Source organism: Chiloscyllium plagiosum, chromosome 6, assembly GCF_004010195.1.
Source record: "Chiloscyllium plagiosum isolate BGI_BamShark_2017 chromosome 6, ASM401019v2, whole genome shotgun sequence".
Taxonomy (NCBI): domain Eukaryota; kingdom Metazoa; phylum Chordata; class Chondrichthyes; order Orectolobiformes; family Hemiscylliidae; genus Chiloscyllium; species Chiloscyllium plagiosum.
The window spans coordinates 100,226,845-100,245,587 of record NC_057715.1 but is presented as its reverse complement, the minus strand read 5'-3'; the positions used below and the strand labels follow the sequence as shown (position 1 = coordinate 100,245,587).

The 18,743-nt window shown below is 43.6% G+C and overlaps 1 protein-coding gene across 1 annotated transcript in view; it reads left to right on the top strand.

The window, feature by feature from the left end:
- atp10a (ATPase phospholipid transporting 10A) overlaps positions 1–18,743 on the top strand; it is a 181,699-nt gene that overhangs the window by 108,027 nt on the left and 54,929 nt on the right. The window contains exons 6-10 of the mRNA XM_043692276.1: positions 803–933; positions 2,610–2,862; positions 6,957–7,174; positions 7,828–8,022; positions 11,801–12,359. Of these exons, the coding sequence (XP_043548211.1) occupies positions 803–933; positions 2,610–2,862; positions 6,957–7,174; positions 7,828–8,022; positions 11,801–12,359 (1,356 nt within the window). The remainder of the gene's footprint in view (positions 1–802; positions 934–2,609; positions 2,863–6,956; positions 7,175–7,827; positions 8,023–11,800; positions 12,360–18,743) is intronic.

The window sequence follows — 18,743 nt, the reverse complement described above, 5'->3', positions numbered from 1 at the left end:
AAGTGAGGACTGCAGATGCTGGAGGTCAGAGTCAAGGGTGTGGTGCTGGAAAAGCACAGCCGGTCAGGCAGCATCCAAGGAGCAGGAGAATCAATGTTTCGGGCAAGAGCCCTTCATCAGGAATTTGCCCTAAACTTAGCTTTTAAGATTATGTGAATCTTTCATACTTTAAAATTGCAAATCCTTGCTGCATCCAGCAGTGGCACTGTGTATTTATAGGATGAACTGCAAAAACTCATCAGTGTTTCTACAACAGCACCTTCCAAACATGTGACTTCTCATGCCGAGAAGGACATGGGCAACAGGTGCTCATGGGAACTTCACAAGCTCCCAGTTTAACTTCAAGCTACATGCCAACCTGCATTGGATATTTATTTCCAGGTTTTCTTCATTGCCAGCTCAAAACCCTGAAACAGCTAAACGAACACCAGTGTAAGTGACAAGTGAATCCGCCATCACCTTCTCAAGGAGAATTAGAGCAAACACTGGCCTGTGCCGTGCAACTGCTCTAAGATTCCGTGCACTCTGATCGGTGTCCCAACACATTGACTGCTGGCTTCAGACATCACTGCCACTCTCAGTCCTCAGGGGTCCATCCGCTGCAAAACATGATTACAGAGAGCTTTGATTACCACTGCCATCCATAACTTCAAACACGAATCATTTTTACAAGACCTTTGTAGAACAAATGTTAATGACTTATTGAGATAAGCTCTCTGAAATCACTCAGTAGAAAATGTACTGATTTACCTTGGTTGGGTTGGCAGCATTCCCTAACATTGTTCTTGTTTGTATTACATAGGCCATGGACTTTGGGTGGCACAGTATGATGATGAGCGGCCAGTATTTGATGTTCCCAGCAGTGATGGCAAAGCTTTATCTCCTGCTTTATCTGGATTATATTTGTTCTTCACAATGATAATTGTCCTACAGGTAACATGGCTGATCTGCTTCATTTGCACAACTCTTCTCGTAAAAAGTTATTCTCCATAATCATCCAGCAGCATTGTCCTGGGTTGAAGTCTTTTGTAGGAATTTCCCACATTTCCAAAGCTAGTAATGCCTGTCGTGACTGAAGAAATAAACCTTGCAAGCCCAAAAAAGGCAATATAACATCCCCAATGCCCTCCGGTGCAGCATTGGTAGTTATTTTTTCAGCTTTCTAGCTTCCTGAGCTCTGAAATTTCCCTCCCTGAAACCCACCCTTTCTACATTCTACTTTACAACTCTTTTTAAAACCAACATCTTTGAACAAGATTTCAGCCTTCCTTCTTTGCCCGGTTTGGCGCCAAATTCTAACTGATAACGGTCCTGTGATGCACTTTGGAAGTGTTGTATTAACAGGACTTAATAAATACAAGTCTTTCTAATTTATATTCTTTGTTTTGTACTTGCCTTGTTGCTATAAAAATGTATTGCTCAAATTTAGAAACTTTCAATCCATCTGCACAGTTCTGTCAAACGCTTCGTGTGAGGAGGATTCCATGCACTGCTACCCCCATGTTGAGTTCAGCAGCTAAAGACTTTAGTGAGACCTACAATGGTTTTATTGTAAATCGATAATATAACACGCACATCAGTTTCCAGCTTTCCATTCTGGATTCTTTCCCTGCCCAGAATCTAGCATGCACTGGGGCAGAGTCCAGCTCACTTTTTTTTGTCAATCAACTTGTACAGACATGGAATGAGATGTGTTTGACACACACACATGTAATCAGACCTTCTCGCCCAGAAATAGGGACACTAGATTCTAAGAACTCAGCTTTATTTTTCCACCAAGGGAACACCCAGTGCTTTGATTAATTTCACCAAACTTACAAAACACCCATTTAATCAAATGATACTATTGTAAAGATAGGCAGCATGGTGGCTCAATGATTAGCACTGCTGCCTCATAGCGTCAGAGTCTCAGGTGAAATTCCAGCCTCAGGTGACTATCTGTCACATTTGCACATTTTCCCCCTGTCTGCGTGGGTTTCCTCTGGGTCTCTGGTTTCCTTCCACAATCTAAAGATGTGCAGGTTAAGTAGTTTGGCCATGCTAAATTGCCCATAGTGTGCAAGTTAGATGGATTAGCCATGGGAAATGCAGGGTTGGGGGAATGGGTGTGGGTGGGATGCTCTTCAGAGGGTCGGCGTGGACTCAATGGGCTGGATGGCCTGCTTTCAAGCTGAAGGGATTCAATACAAGCAGAAGATACTCCAGGTGATGTAAAAGATGTCACAGCAGTAAAAAAGATGATCAGGGGAATAATACCTGATGTAGTGACCAATATTGATTCCTCACTCAGCATCATGAAAATAGATTACCCTGTTACTAGTCAAAGAACTGTTGTTTGGAATCTTGCTATGTATGAATTTCTGCTGGATTTCTTAATTAGCAACAGCAACTGAATATCAAACCAATGTCTGTGGTTTTAATACACATTGGGTTGCTCTGAGATCAGGAAATGCTCCAAGTAAGTGCAAGTTAACAATCTCCTTGAAGCTCATGTAGTAACATTACTGAGCTGGAAAAATGCTTTTCTGGAAATCAGGTTGCTGTTATTCTAACAGTGGAATTGTTCTGCTGTGATGCTATAATTTTTTAACTCAATTATTTTATTGTAGGTGTTGATTCCAATCTCACTGTATGTATCCATTGAGATTATTAAAATTTGCCAAGTGTTTTTCATCCATCAAGATGTGGACCTGTATGATGAAGAGACTGATTCTCGTCTGCAATGCCGGGCACTAAACATCACAGAAGATCTGGGACAAATACAGTATATTTTCTCTGACAAAACTGGAACGCTCACTGAAAATAAAATGGTGTTCCGAAGATGTACAGTGGCAGGGGTTGAATACTCTCATGACGCTAATGGTAAGTCAGGTTTGCTGCTGGTACTAATTATATCTTTAACAAGTCTGACTCCATATGTGACCCTACTCCCTTGTACAGCGCTATCAGATGTAAATCTGTGTTTGATCCCTAGTTTGTTCTGAATGTTTGAGCAGAGGACAAAAATGGGGTTATGTGCAGATATGTCCAGTGCCTAGGGGGAGCATACATTGCAGACTCCTGCTGATGTAGCTGTATGGTGCTAGACCCCAGTGGAAAGTAAATCATTTTGTTTAACTTGCTATAATCAAGTCGATTTTCTTTCCCGTTTGGCTGTCTGTGTCACGACAATGCAGCCTCCATCTGAAAAGTTGTATCTGTAATGTCCGCTGTGTTGTAAAACCCGTTATGGTCACCTTCACCAGCTCAATGAAATCACAAAGAGGAGGCTTTACGCTTTATCTGATCATTTATCCCCATCCATCAGGGAAGGGAAGAGGTTATAGTAACAGCCAGAAAAGCAGTGAAGTTGTGGAGTGCACCCGACAAAGAACCCTCCACAAGCCAGCCTATGTGTGAAATGGTGTGAAACACACAATGATTGTTGCTAGGCTTCACTCTATTTTCTGAGCGAGCAGCATCAGAATTGTAAGCAATCTTACAATATCGATTCTGATGCTGTGTAGTTTACAGAGAATACAGTTCATGATATAGTTTATATAGATCCTTCTGTTTAAAACAATCCTTCTCCACAGCACTGTCGAGTGCCTTCTACTCTGTAAGATGTATCTATTATCCACAGGGCGAATGCATTTCTGAAAGTGTAGCGTATTAGATAGAACCACATATCTTGTCTAGATGTTTCTTTTTTAATTTTGGGAGATCTGAGCTCTGCTCTTTTGAGTCAAATATCAGACCAGAGCTGTCTGGTGGTAGTGCCTCATTCAGATTGCACTTTGGTTACTGTGCTCACCATTGGTATAATCAGTTAAAGTGAGGACTGCAGATGTTGGAGATTAGAGTCGAGAGTGTGATGCTGGAAAAGCACAACAGGCCAGGCAGCATCCGAAGAGCAGGAGAGTCGACGTTTCAGGCTAAAGCACTTTGTCAGGAATGAGGTTTGTGAGCCGAGGGGGTAGAGAGATAAATAGGGGGCGTGTGGTGCTGGGGGGGAAGGTAGCTGATCTGGCTTTTCACAATAATGTTCCTGTGTGCTCCTTGGCCACCATTCTCCAGGACCCTTCCACCACACAAATCAGTGGCAGCAAACCATCATCCTCATTCAATCTCCATGCTTCTACCTCCACTTCTAGTACACATTCCAGGCACTCTTCAAGAGTGTGGTGCTGGAAAAGCACAGCCAGTCAGGCAGCATTGAAGGAGCAGGAGAGTCGATGTTTCGAACATAAGCCCTTCATCAGAGGTGAGGCTTGTGGCCAAAGTGGGCTGAGAGACAAATAGGAGGGGGTGGGGCTGAGGGAATGGTAGCTGGAATGCGATAGATGGATGAAGATGAGGGTGAAGGTGATAGGTCAGAGAGGAGAGTGGAACGGATAGGCAGGAGGATGGTCAGGTAGGACAGGTCATGAGGGCTTTGGAAGGTTGGATCTAGGATAAGATGGGGGGAGGGGACATGAGGAAACTGGTGAAATCCACATTGATGCCATGGGGTTGGAGGGTCCTGAGTTGGAAGATGAGGCGTTCTTCCTCCAGGCGTTGGGCGGTTACGGAGTGGTGATGGAGGAGGCCCAGGTTCTGCATGTTCTTGGCAGAGTGGGAGGGGGTGTTGAAGTGTTTGGCCAAAAGGCAGTGGAGTTGTTTGGTGCGGGTGTCCTGGAGATGTTCTCTGAATTGCTCTGCGAGTAGGCGTCCTGTCTCCCCAATGTAAAGGAGACTGCAACGGGTGCAATGGATACAGTAAATGAAATGTGGAAGTGCTGGTAAAACTGATGGATGTAGAAAGCTGTTGTGGGACCTTAGATAGAGGTGAGGACGGAGGTGTGGGTGCAGGTTTTGCAATTCCTATGGTGGCAAGGGAAGGTGCCGGGAGGAGAGGGTGGCCTGGTAAGGGAGCGAGGACCTGATGAGGGAGTTGCAGAGGGAACGGTCCTTACGGAAAGCGGATTGGGGTAGGGAGGGAAATTTATCTCTGGTGGTGGAGTCTGTTTTATGGCGGAGGATGATGCAATATGTACGGAGGCTGGTGGGGTGGAAGGTGAGGACTGGGGGGTTCAGTGCTTATTGCGGTTGGAGGGGTGGGGTTCGATGGCGGAGGTATAATGGGGTTCGGTCCGACCCTGGACAGATTATGGAGAAGCGAGTTTTGAGAAGATTTGGAGGAGGTCCGGTTGGAATGCCATGCTTCTATCAACAAACACATCGAGTTAGACCCATCTACCATCCCCTGAGAAAAGGAACAGGAAGTGACTTCACCACAGGAAATAACATCTCCACAGGAAATGACATCACCAACCCACAGAAACCCAAACATATAAATCGAAAGCAGGAATTTTCAGCATTGCTTCGCGTGAGGTCCAATGAAGATGCTACCTAGGAAGCTAACGAAATGTCTGGAAATGAACCTCCCAACTCACTGAGCAAACCTACATCCAGATTATGGAGAAAGATGAGGAAGCTAATGCCCTGTCATAGATGGGCTAAACTATGAGAAGTGATATGATAAACAAAAGATTGTATTCATCCTCATCCAGCCAGGTGTGAAGAGTCTGTAGGGGAACAGGAAATTAATTATAGGATCAGGAAAGTAAATCTGAACCAATTCTTTTACAAAAACCAAAGCTGCAGAAGTTTACAAACACAAATTTTTGAAGGTGCCAGGGAATTAATAAGACTTTTTTTTTATTGCTTGGATCCCAGCTTTTATAAATAGAATCACAGCGTATAAAATCAAACAACTTATGTAAAACTTTCATAGGTTTTTAAAATGCATTCACGGGTGAGGATGTACTGGCTACACCAGCATATATTGCCCATCCCAGAGGATAGTTTAGAATCAACCTAATTTCTGTGGATCTGGAGTCACATATAGTCCAGACCAGGTAAGGATAGCAGTTTCCTTCCCTGAAGAGCATCAGCAAACCTGATGGGGTTTTCCTGACAATCAGAGCCGTGATGATCAGCAATGGATTCATGGTCATTATTAGGCTCTTAATTACAGATTTCTTTTTCCATTGATTTCAAATTCCATGATCTGCTGTGGTTGGATTTGAACCCAGGTCCCCAGAACATTTCCTGGGTCTCTGAATTAACAGCCCAGCAGTAATACCACTAGGCCATTACTTGCCCGAAACTGGATAGCTGTCAGTTGGAGCCTCCCATGCCATTCTTGACCTCACTCTTGAGGTAGAAGTCATGGACTTGCAGAGGGAGCTGAGGTGATTTGTTGGGATTATATGAGGAGTTTGGTTGCACAGGGTGACTCTAAAAACTGGGGTTGTATGTACATGAGCAAATGTGAGTCGGGGGACAGAATGGCCAAGAGGGGCTCACAGGGCAGAGGTGGTCTTCCCCCAGTGGGAGTGCCCTCCGTAGGGAAATAGTGGTGCTCTCCCAAGGCAACTCAGATTTAAAAAAAGGCAGGAAGAGATATGTATGTGGTCATTAATTGGCCACTGAAGGGGCTCAAGTTGCCTAAAGATGGGCAGGCCACTGACTACCACCTCCCTGGTCATCAGTAAAATACCAGCAATCGTAGAAAGTGATAACCATGAAATCCGCCACTATCCAGCCAATTTTAAGTCGCTGCCCAACTCCCAGGCAGCTCCTTGAATATGTTTCTGCTTTACCAAAGTGAACGCCGATGGGTTAATTCCCTAGTGTAGTCTCTTGGAATCAATGTTTTTCACTTTCTCTCACACTGAGCCACATATGGGGATTTCCAAGTGGCAGTGTTTCTGACAGTGATGAGAGAAGTTACAGAATGATCCTGGAAAATATTCAAGACAGTAGGTTGTCCTAATGTTTTCATCTAGTAGCTAGAGGAAGGAGATCAAGCAGGAAGAGTAAATTGGGAATAAATTGATGGAAATATTGTCTTATTTTGGTTTCTATGCCATTTCAGTGGTTTGTGTTCATATCTTTATCATTTTAATGTAAAAACTTTACTCTTCGAACAGCAAAGAGATTGGCTATGTACCAAGAGCCTGACTCCGAAGACGAGGAATGTATGTCTAAATCGGGAACCATACCAAGGTGCGACAGCACGTCCAGTCACCAGAGTGCCAAATTTGTTCACCGAACACAAAGCACCAAATCTCATCGGCGTACAGGCAGCAGGGCAGAGGCTAAGAGGGCCAGCATTCTCTCCAAGCACACTGCTTTCAGCAGCCCCATGGTCAGTATACATTATACACCAGAGCTAGTTCAGGTGCATCCTTTACAACTGGCTGGGCTGGATAGCTCTGCTATAAGAATGGTGTACTTTGAGCACTACACATTGTATGTTTGCAGTTTAAGCTCAATGGAATTTAGGGGGATGGATCTGATTGGAATTTACAGAATACTGAGTGGCCTGGATGGAGTGGGCATGGAGAAGATGTTTCCACTAGCAGGAGAGACTAGGACCTGAAGGCATTGCCTCAGAGTGAAGAGACAACCCTTTAGAGCTGAGTTGATACGAGGAGGAATTCCTTAAGCTGGAGGGTGGTTAATCTGTGGAACTCATTGCCGCAAAAGTCTGTGGAGCCAAATGACTTTAAGACAGAGGTAGATTAGAAAGGGGGTTAAGGGTAATGGGGAGAAGGCAGGAGAATGAGGCTCAGAAATATATCAGCCATAATCGAATAGCAGAGCATACTTGATGGGCCAAATGACCTAATTCTGCTCCTATATCCTTCTATATGGCGTAAGTTACATGGTATGGCCTAAATGAGATCCAGTCATATATTGTGCTAATAGGTTGTTAGCATTGGGAGTACACTGCAGTACAGAAATTTGCTGTCACTTTGTTTTCCAGAATGTTCCATATGAGGTGTTATTTATTTCTAGGAAAAAGATATCACTCCTGATCCTCAATTATTGGAAAAGGTGAATGAATGTGCTGGTCAGCTGGAAGTTTTGAGACAACATGGTCACCCGTTGAGCTATCTGACCCCTGAACTATCTGACATCATTGACTTTTTTATAGCACTGACTGTCTGCAACACCGTGGTGGTTTCATCTCCCAATCAGCCACGACACAAGGTATGTTCATTCATCTCTGTCCCTTCTGCTTTAAACACAACTCTTGCATTGTTGAATTCACATTTGGGTCTATCCATTGAGCTGAAGGATGTTCTGATTTCAGAATAAATGAGCTAGAATAAGCAGCTTTCATTTGATGCAGCTTGCTTTATATTTTTATTAGCATCACAGCTGGCCCAGTCTGAATAAATTACTAACTACAAACTGAGCAATGTGTAGAATGATTACAACACGCCAAGTACTATTGTAGTATGGAGAAACCTAGGGGTTCTTGTACATAATTCTTTAAAGTTTGCATCACATGTAGACAGGGTGATTAAGAAGGTGTTCACCTTGCCTTCATTTCTCAGTCCCTTGTTCCTCAGTATGAGAATCACATTGAGATTGCACAGGACATTGATGAGACCTGTAGTCGTAGATTTGGTCGCCGAGCTGTTGTGTTTGTCTGCAGACATTTTGTCTCCCCACTAGGTGCCATCATCAGTGCCTCTTCCATAAAGTATTGATGGCCTGTCCCACCTGGTTTTTTGGTACTTCCGATTCTGTGTCTGAGTCGTTGGTATATGGGGTCCGGTTCAATGTGTTTATTGATTGGTGAGGCCTGTTCTGGAGACCTGTGTCCCGTTCTGGTCACCCTCTGTTACATGAAGGATATTACCAAGCTGGAGAGGTTTCAGAAGAGGTTTACCAGGATGTTGCTGGGTATAGAAGGTTTGAGTTATAAAGAGAGGTTGGATAGGCTGGGACTTTTTCACTGGAGCATAGGAGGTTGAGAGGTGACCATACAGAGGTTTATAAAATCATGATGGGTATAGATAGTTTTAATGATAAGTGTCTTTTCCCTAAGATAGGGAATTTCAAGACTTGGGGGCATAATTTTAAGGTGAGAGAAGAGAGATTTTAAAAAGCCATGGGGGGCAATTTTTTTCACACAGTGTGGTTAATATGTTAAATGAACTTCCTGAGGAAGTGGTGGATGTGGGCACGGTTAAGATGTGTAAAAGACACATAGATAAGTACACGAATAGGGAAGGTTTTGAGGGATACGGGCCAGGAGCAGGCAGGTGGAACTAGTTTTGTTTGGAATTATGTTAAGCATGGGATTGATTGGATTGAAGGATCTGTTTCCATGCTGTATGACTCTATGACCGATTCCTTTCCTATTTTATGTCCCAAATGATTTTGAATAGACATTGTCAAAGAAAACCAGGTGGCCTGTGGTAAGCTTTAAGTTCAAATTTGAAAGAGATGGTCAGGTTTCAGTTTGACTGAAAAAAATGATGTTTGCAAAATTGAATATTTAATTCATACAACACCAGGTTGTAGTCCTACAGGTTTATTGGGAAGTACCAGCTTCCGGCATGCTGTTCCTTCTAAATAAACCTGTTGGACTGTAACCTGGTGGCGTGTGATTTTTAACTTTGTCCACCCCCGTCCAACACCGGCGCTGCCACATCATGAATATTTGATAACATTGCTTTGTACACATGTCTCTGAGCCAAACTTACATAGTACGTCTATAAAGCCCAGATTGTCTTGCCTCACATTTTTAGTAACCAATGACATTTTACTTTCTTTATAAATTAAATTCCAAATGGTGGCTTTTCTCCATTGTCTGACAGCTTTCTCCGTTTCTCACCTGAAGACTCATTGCAAATCCTCACGTAGCGATTTTCCTGCCAACTCCTCCTGTGCAGTCTCCACCTCACTAAGTTCAGCCCAACCTGTAATTCTTCAGATGTGAGATGAGAGCCTCGGCATGTTCTTTTCCTTCAAACCCTTCCCCCAAAGCCCCCAATCCCTATGGAAAGGCCACTATAGAGTCTCCCAGTATTATTCCAGCAGAGATCAGCTAATTTAGCACAAAGCCATAGATCCTCGTACCTACGTGACATTTTTGTCTTATACTCCCACATGGGGGCATAAAATGTTTATTTCTCTGTGAAAACCCAGCCAAGGACAAGAACGTGTCTAGAAAAAGCTTTCATCTAATGTTCCCAACTGTTCATTAGAGAAGGAGAGGAGAGATAGAGAGTGCATGTTGAAAGATATCAGGTCGTGTTGGATGGTTAGATACTGATGGTGTGAAAGAGTGGCCTAAATCACAACACTTACATGGAAGATACAACCAGACAACTAAAAGAAACTGCTCATTCTAATAACCACAGGAGATGCTGGAGAAACTCAGCAGTTCTGACAGCATCTGTTGAGAGACAAACAGTCAATGTTTAAAATCGAGTACAAATTCTTCAGAACTGAATCATTCCAGACTCAAAACATTAACTGGTTTTCATTCAGTATTTAATTCACTGCCACATCTTTTCTAAGGCATGCCCAACTTGGAGATGTGTTGCCCCTCTCTCTGACAGGATTTCAGATAAACAGTTCTGAGGAAGAGTCACTAAACCCAAAACATGAACCTTGATTTCTCTCCACAGATGCTGCCAGACCTGCTGAGCTTTTCCAGCAATCTCTCTTCTTGTTGCTGTCAGATTTGCTAAGACTTTCCAGCATTGTCTGCATTTGTTTCAGAATTCCAGCATCTGCAGTTTTTGCCTCTACTTGACCCATTGTTCTTGGCAGGGAACAAAAGAGTAGAATGAATAGCTGTATTTAAGTCAAACTGCATAAAATTCCACATTTGCTTTTGATAGGCTGACAAGAATAGTATTAGAGTCAAAAGTGTGGCACTGGAAAAGCACAACAGGTCAGGCAGCATCCGAGGAGCAGGAAAATCGACATTTCAGGCACAAGCCCTTCACCAGGAATGAGGCTGGGAGCCTTGGGGGTGGAGAGATAAATGGGAGGGGGGGTGGGGCTAGGGGAAGGTAGTTGAGAGTGCAGTAGGTGGATGGAGGAGAGGGTAAAGGTGAAAGGCCGGAGGGGAGGTGAAGCGGATAGGTGGGAAGGAAGATTGACAGGTGGGACAGGTCATGAAGGCAGTACCGAGCTGGAAGATTGGAATTGGGATAAGGTGGGGGAGGGGAAATGAGTAAACTAGTGAATTCCACATTGATGCCATGGGGTTGGAGGGCCCCGAGGCAGAAGATGAGGTGTTCTTTCTCCAGGCATCGGGTGGTTAGCAAGTGGTGATGGAGGAGGCCCAGGATCTGCATGTCCTCAGCGTAGTGAGAGGAGGAGTTGAAGTGGTCAGCCATGGGGCGGTGGGGTTGGTTGGTGAGGCTGTGCCGGAAATCTTCTCCGAAGCACTCTGCGAGTAGGCATCCTGTCTCGCCAGTATAGAGGAGAACGCATTGGGAGCAACGGATACAGTTAATGATGTGTGGGAGGGCAGATGAAACTTTGATGGATGTGGATGGCTCCTTTGGGGCCTTGGACGGAGATGAGTTTCAATGTTTGGACACAATCGTGCTGTAGAATCATAGAATCCCTACAGTGTGGAAACAGGCCCATCGGACCAACAAGTCCACACAGACCCTCCGAAGAGTAGGCTACTTGTTAACTTCTTGAAGAAAGACAAAGGCTTCAGAGATAAAACAGAAATTGCTGGAAAAGCTCAGCAGGTCTGGCAGCATCAGTGGAGACAAATCAGTTAACGTTTTGGGTTGAGTTACCCTTCCTCAGAGCAGGATCTGAAACGTTAACTCTGATTTCTCTCCACAGATGCTGCCAGATCTGCTGAGCTTTTCCAGCAATTTCTGTTTTTGTTTCTGATTTACAGCATCCGCAGTTCTTTCGGTTTTTATTAAGGCTTCAAGGGTATTTCTCAGCCCAGGATATTTGCTTTTCTGACGACGCTTGTGTTAATTCTCTGCAGGCTCGTGTCCGATTTGAGTTAAAATCTCCAGTCAAGACTTTAGAGGATTTCATCAAAAGGTTTACCCCCAGCCGCCTGACTTCAGGTTCTAACAGCAGTAGCTCGTCCAGTCTTTCCACCAGCAAGTCACTCTACAGAGTCTCGTCCAGTGCCATTTCCTCTCCTTCGGGAGACGTTACCTTATTGAAAATGAGTGAAGAGCTTGGCCGATCTCCCCAGAGGGAAAAGGACGAGAAGGTCTTGCGAACAGGTGCGGTGAGAGACGACAGGGACAAAGATGGAGAGCTGAGGTATGAGGCCGAGAGTCCAGATGAGGCTGCTCTTGTCTACGCAGCCAGGGCCTACAACTGTGCCCTGGTTGAGAGACTACCCGAACAGGTGACCGTGGAGCTGCCCCATGTAGGAAAGTTGGCCTTTGAACTCTTGCACACCCTGGGGTTTGACTCTACCAGGAAGCGGATGTCGGTCGTGTTGAGGCACCCACTCACTGATGAGATTGTCGTTTACACCAAAGGGGCAGATTCTGTCATTATGGACCTCCTTCAGCAGCCTTCCACAGGTATGCAAATATTTCTCCTTCTCTCTTCATATGCTAACTTTCTCTTGACAATGCAATGGCTGAAATATCGAACTTTCCCTGTACTGTGGGGGGGCGGGGGGGTATCATACCTTGGGCTGAGTTCTTGTTTCCTAAGGGTGCACTCCCTCCAGGCACCAATTTTCTGTCAACCCGTCACAAACTGGTTTTTTGCAACTTCATTTCACAGACCTTGTTAAATTAGAATCGTGTCATGTGCAATCCAGAAGCACAGGCAGGTTCAAGTAAAATTCCAAATTGTCCTTTTAGAAAAAGACAATGAATTGCAAATAGGTAAGTAATATTCTTGCAAAAAAAACAACTTGTACAAAGACAGTGTAGTTTGTTTAGTGCTGTGCTTACAACTACAGTGGAGCTGTCTGATTAAAACTTAAAGATAAACTATGGAGACAAAGTAGAAGAGGTATTAGAATCGGGCTGAGTCACATTAACAGTGTTGGAGCAAAGTAACCACTTAGCATCTCTCAGGGATGTGAAAAAGGAGACAGAACTGAAGGGTCATTTACTTTGTACAGAGGAATGATATTCTGTGTCCTCCTTATTCTCTGTGTTGTAATTGTGTTAGAAAATGGCTACATATTTTTGTTCAGGATGCAACAATATATATAGCTGCAAAATCCAGAGGTCAAAACATTCTCTTATTCACAACTTTGTAGCAGCAACATTGTGACAACCTCATGAAAAAAAACAGTTTTCAGTTTTTGGATCAAATGCCACTCAGGTGATATTTCTGATTTCCCAACATACAGAAAACTTTGGGAACCTTCAAAACTATATTTCTACTGTTGCCTCTTATAATAACCAAAGCATTTTCGCCCATCTCACGTTTAGGAGATGGGAGAATTTTTGTATCATGTAATACTTTCCACGGAAGATGAACTGCAATTGTCAACAATAGGGCGACACAGTGGCTCAGTGGTTAGCACTGCTGCCTCACAGTACCAGGGTTGCAGGTTCAATTCCAGTCTCGAGCGACTGCTTGTGTGGAGTTTGCACATTCACCCTGTGTCTGTGTGGGTTTCCTCTGGGTGCTCCGGTTTCCTCCCATAGTCCAAAGATGTGCAGGTCAGGTGGATTGCTCATAGTATTAGGTGCATTAGTCAGAGGGAAATGGGTCTGGGTGGGTTACTGTTCGGAGGGTCAATGTAGACTGGTTGGGCTGAAGGGCCTGGTTCCACACTGTAGAGAACCTAATCTAATCTAAACTGGGAGCCCAAGTAATGTTAAAGGCAAAATACTGCCGATGCTCAAATCAAACGTGGAGGAACTGAGCAGGTCTCCTTGCATCTGTGGAGAGAGAAACAGCTAATGTTTGAGTCTAGTATGACTGAAGAGTCTTGGAAAGTAGGTCCTTTTTTATACCTTTTGATAAAGGTGGCGGAATAGCAAAAGGGCACATGGTAGTCAGGCCCAAAACTAAAAAACAAAGGATGTTGGAAATCAGAAACGCAAACAGAAACTGCTGGAAAAACTCAGCAAGTCTGTCAGCATCTGTGGAGAGAAAACAGAGTTAACATTTCAGGTTCAGTAAACCTTCAGGTCTAATACAAAAGACACAGGGGTTGCTATTGGTGCAGAAAGAGAGAGAAAGATGTAAAATGGGTGTAAATTCAAATGTGAAAAGGAGAGAATGAGTCCTTACTACTCAGTGCAAAGTAAACAAGATGCAAACACTTAACAGCTGTGAGGGAAGGAGAAGGGAGAGAATGTAAGAAAAGTGAAGGGTAGCCATAATGCAGGGCGAAAGTGGGTACTGCAGATGCTGGAGATTAGAGTCAAGATTAGAGTGGTGCTGGAAAAGCACAGTAGGTCAGGCAGCATCCAAGGAGCAGGAAAATCGACTTTTCAGGCTAAAGCCTTCATCAGGAAAGGACTGATGAAGGGCTTTTGCCCAAAACGTCGATTTTACTGTTTCTCGGGTGCTGCCTGATCTGCTATGCTTTTCCAGCACCATTCTAATCTTGACACTAGCCATAATACAGTCAGCTTCTGAAGTTACTTGAGTTCAACGTTGAGCCCTCAAGGCTGTAAAATGCCTGGACGGAAACTGTGTTGTTACGTTGAACAAGGGAGTCCAAGGTTATGGAAGGTAAGGCAGGAATGTGGAGTTGAAGCTACAGTCGGATCTTATTGAATGGCGGAGCAGGTTTGAAGGAGCAGATTGGCTCCCCCTGGTCTAATTCATATAGCCGTATCCCGGACCTTGTTGGTGGCAAGAGAAACCTAGCTAGTGTTTCAGGTCATCAGAACAGTTCCTGAAATTGAAGCTAGTTTGATTCTCTCTCTCCACTGTTTCTGTCTACCTTGACCCATCATTTCTTAATTTTCAACACTTCTATCACATTGCCTGTTCGCTTCAGATCAAGTCAACATCATAGTGAACCTGTGTTGGTAAAATGAGCAGGTTCTGCTGGTGATGCGACCAGAATTCCTCCATGACCCCAAGCGAGATTATACAGTGATTTATTTATTCCGTTGAGATTTGTGGATATTAATGTGAGCATCACCTTAACAGAGATGTTAAGGATAGATGTCTTCATCCAAAGCGAAGTGAGGAATTAATTCTCTGCCACTGAAAGCGGTTGAAGCCAAAACATTGAATGTTCCCAAGGAGGAGTACATCTCGTTCTGAGCACGAAAGGGATCAAAGAGATTAGGGTGAAAGTGGGAACAGCGTACTGAGTTGGATGATCAGCCATGGTGGGCCAAATAGCCTACTCCTGTTTTATGTTTCTATATCAATTGGTTGCCTTACATGGTTACATAAATAATATTTTCAGACCCCCTACGAAAGTAATAAAATGCTAAATAAATACAAATCTTTTTACCTTTCCTTCCATTCCTTATAAAAAGATGATTCTTCAGATCGAATTTAGAGTCGACACATCTTCCAGACTGAATTGATACCAGAAGCCAAGATATAATGCATTGAGAAAGTAGATGGAACATGCATCAAATTATACAGTCCAACTGCTGATCATTTCTAATGAGATGGAAATGTGTTGCTGGAAAAGCGCAGCAGGTCAGGCAGCATCTAGGGAACAGGAGAATCGACGTTTCGGGCATTAGCCCTTCTTCAGGGCTAATGCCCGAAACAGGAGAAACGTCGATTCTCCTGTTCCCTAGATGCTGCCTGACCTGCTGTGCTTTTCCAGCAACACATTTCCATCTCTGATCTCCAGCATCTGCAGACCTCACTTTCTCCTCGATCATTTCTAATGGACTATCAGCTTAAGGGATTGCATATTGATTTGAAGCAGTGGACGGTTTGTATTGTAGGTGAGGTGACTGCCACAGGAAATGCTCAGTGGAAACTTCTCAGTCATTTCTGTACCTTTTATATTGTGAATCACTGATAAACTAGACACAACTTGAGAACACTTTACCAGAGTTAGGATAAGATCTCTGAAGATTCTCAGAATGAGAGGTGAGGGGAGTATGAAGCTTTAAATATTACCTAAAACCACAAGAGAGAAACTTCAGTACAGTCATTAGAATTTTGCATAACTGAACAGGAAATGATGACGTATGATTTAAAAATAAATTTGAAGAATGTACCATTTGTCCCATTGCCACTCCTTGGTGTGCAGAAGGGAGACTAGTTTTGCTGAATAAATGCCACATGGAAGGAATCTATTTTGCTGACAACCTTGTTTTTGTCAAGGTACTTGTTAGCTGTGAGAATTCTTAATAGCCAGCAAATTGAGTCGGCTTGTTGTAAATCAGAAATGAATGTTCAGCTGTCGGTCAAAAACATAATTTGGTTTTGCAGAAAATAATGCATGTGTGCATCCCTGCGCTTGAATGGTTTGCTAATAAAACAGGTTCTGATAAGTAACGTAGGACCTGAGAGCAAACCCACTGCACCATTCAATAAGATCTAGTTGCAGCCTCAACACCACTTTCCCGTCTACGCCCATAGTCCTTGACTCCACTGTCTGTCAAAAATCTCTCCAACTCCGCCTTGAATAAATTCACTGAGACAGCCGCCACCACTTTCGAGAGAAGTGATTTTATAGCCTACCCATTCAGAGATGTTATCACATACCTTTTTGGAGTAGGTGGGACCTGATCCCAGGCCTTCTGACCTTACCACTGTGCCACTAGAGCCCCGCCATGCTTTTATAGTCCGTTTCCTTTACAATAAGAACCAATATTCCATTTGCCTTTCTAATTACTTGCTGCTACTTGAACACTCACTATTTCTAATTAATGTACCAGGACATGCAGATCCATCTGCTCCATGGAGCTCTGCATTTCCTCTCCATTTGAAGGAGCCAGTGTTGGACTGGGGTGTACAAAGTTAAAAGTCACACAACACCAGGTTTATATGGAAGCACTAGCTTTTGAAGGCTTTGAAAGCTCGTGTCTCCAAATAAACCTGTTGGACCATAACCATTTGTTGTGTGAGTTTTAACTTTGTCCATTTCAGTCATATGCTACTGTTACATTCTTCCTGACAAAGTGGCTTTGTTCCCATTTACTCTCACTGTGTTTTTGTTTTGCTGCTGTTTACCAATTATTTCCTTATCTATGCTATTTAACTATGTGATCTGCCTGTATTGCTCACAAAACAAAGCTTTTCACTGTGCTATGGTACACGTGACAATAAATTCAATTCATTTCAATTCATCTGCCAATTTATTTTGCCCACTGACTCGACCTATCTATATCGCTTTGCACACACTTCATCTCATCCTGACTACTTACATATACTGGTGTCTAATGTTCCCTCTAACTTTTGCATTACCTTGCACTTTAAAGGTGTAGCCACACATCCATGAGTCTTGAAAGGAACACTGCTTATGTGGCCTGTTTGTTTTATATGGCGCAGGTTCCCAGTTGTTATATGATCACACACTGGCACAGCTTAGAGAATGCTGTTGGTGCCATTGGCAAATTTAGCTACCAAACATTTAGCCTCTGTATCTGTGACATTAATTGTAAGTGGTTGAGGAACCAAAACTGTAGTAACACCCTACCAACCCAAAAAAGACTAACACAACACTCTGTTTCCAGTTTGCTATCCAGTTAGTTACACTACAGTGTTACCACCACTTTCCCCCACACCATGTGCTCTTATTTTTAATATGGCATTTCATCAAATGCCTTTTGGAAATCCAAGTACCACAGCTACCAATTCCCCTTTTGCTAAAAAGCTGGAATATTTATTCCTTCTACCTGCATGTTGTACTCTGAACAATACTCTCTGACTATTACATTTCATCTGGCAACTGCAAGTTCCTGAAAAGTTTGCCCTGAAGTTCTTGGTGACCCCACCTCATTGCCTTCAGAAAGTTCCTTGAAATTCACCCTTCTGTACAAATGTTTGATTGTCCTTTCTCGTGTCTCCTTTGTCTCAGCATTTGTCCTGAACAAAATCAGATAAAGTCGTGCTGCAGGACGGGGGCCTGTTGTGGTCTGTTATCTATCCTATATGATTCCATCTTTTGGTCCATAGCTCTGTATTTCAGGTACCAACAGTAGATTGCAAATAAAACCAGGGCTTCTGCCTCAACAAGCGTTTCCAGGAATTGAGTTCCAGTTCCCCTCGCCATGATCTCCTCAACCTCGCCACAATCCATCCACTATTACGTTAAACCTGTGTCCTCAACTGTGAGTTGTTTAATTGTCCACCAACGTTCATTACTAGATGTGGTAGAACATTGATTGTGGAATTACTTATTGTTGCTTGGCACACAAGTGCGCTTCACTGGGTTGACACCTCTTTTTCGGTTTGGCCTGGTACTGCTCCTGGCCTACTGTCCTACTCTTTTCATCAAACCTTGCTTTGATTCATCTGTCACTGGCTGCTTATGTCGTCTGGCACACAAATGTGATCACATTTCCCCTATTTGGTCCTGTTCCTGGGCCTGCACTCCTCATCGAAGCAGGCTTGATTCCCCAGCTTGGTGGCCATGGCAGAGTGAGCGACATGCTGGGTGCACAAGATAGCAATCTGTGGTTGAATACAATTCTGCCAATAAATCCTGGCCTAGCCAACAGATGCCTACAGTCAATGAATGAATGAATGAAAGAATCCAGTGACTTATCATTCAAAGACATGCATTAAATTGCTACTCTTACAAAATAAATACCCAATGAACTCACCAATAAAAGAGAAGACTGAATCATTCAAATGTAATTGGATATTTAATGGCTTAATTATTGACATACAATCTCTAGAACATAGAACAATACAGCATAGAACAGGCCCTTCGGCCCACGATGTTGTGCCGAACTTCTAACCTAGATTAAGTACCCATCCATGTACCTATCCAAATGCCGCTTAAAGGTCGCCAATGATTCCGACTCTACCACTCCCACGGGCAGCGCACTCCATGC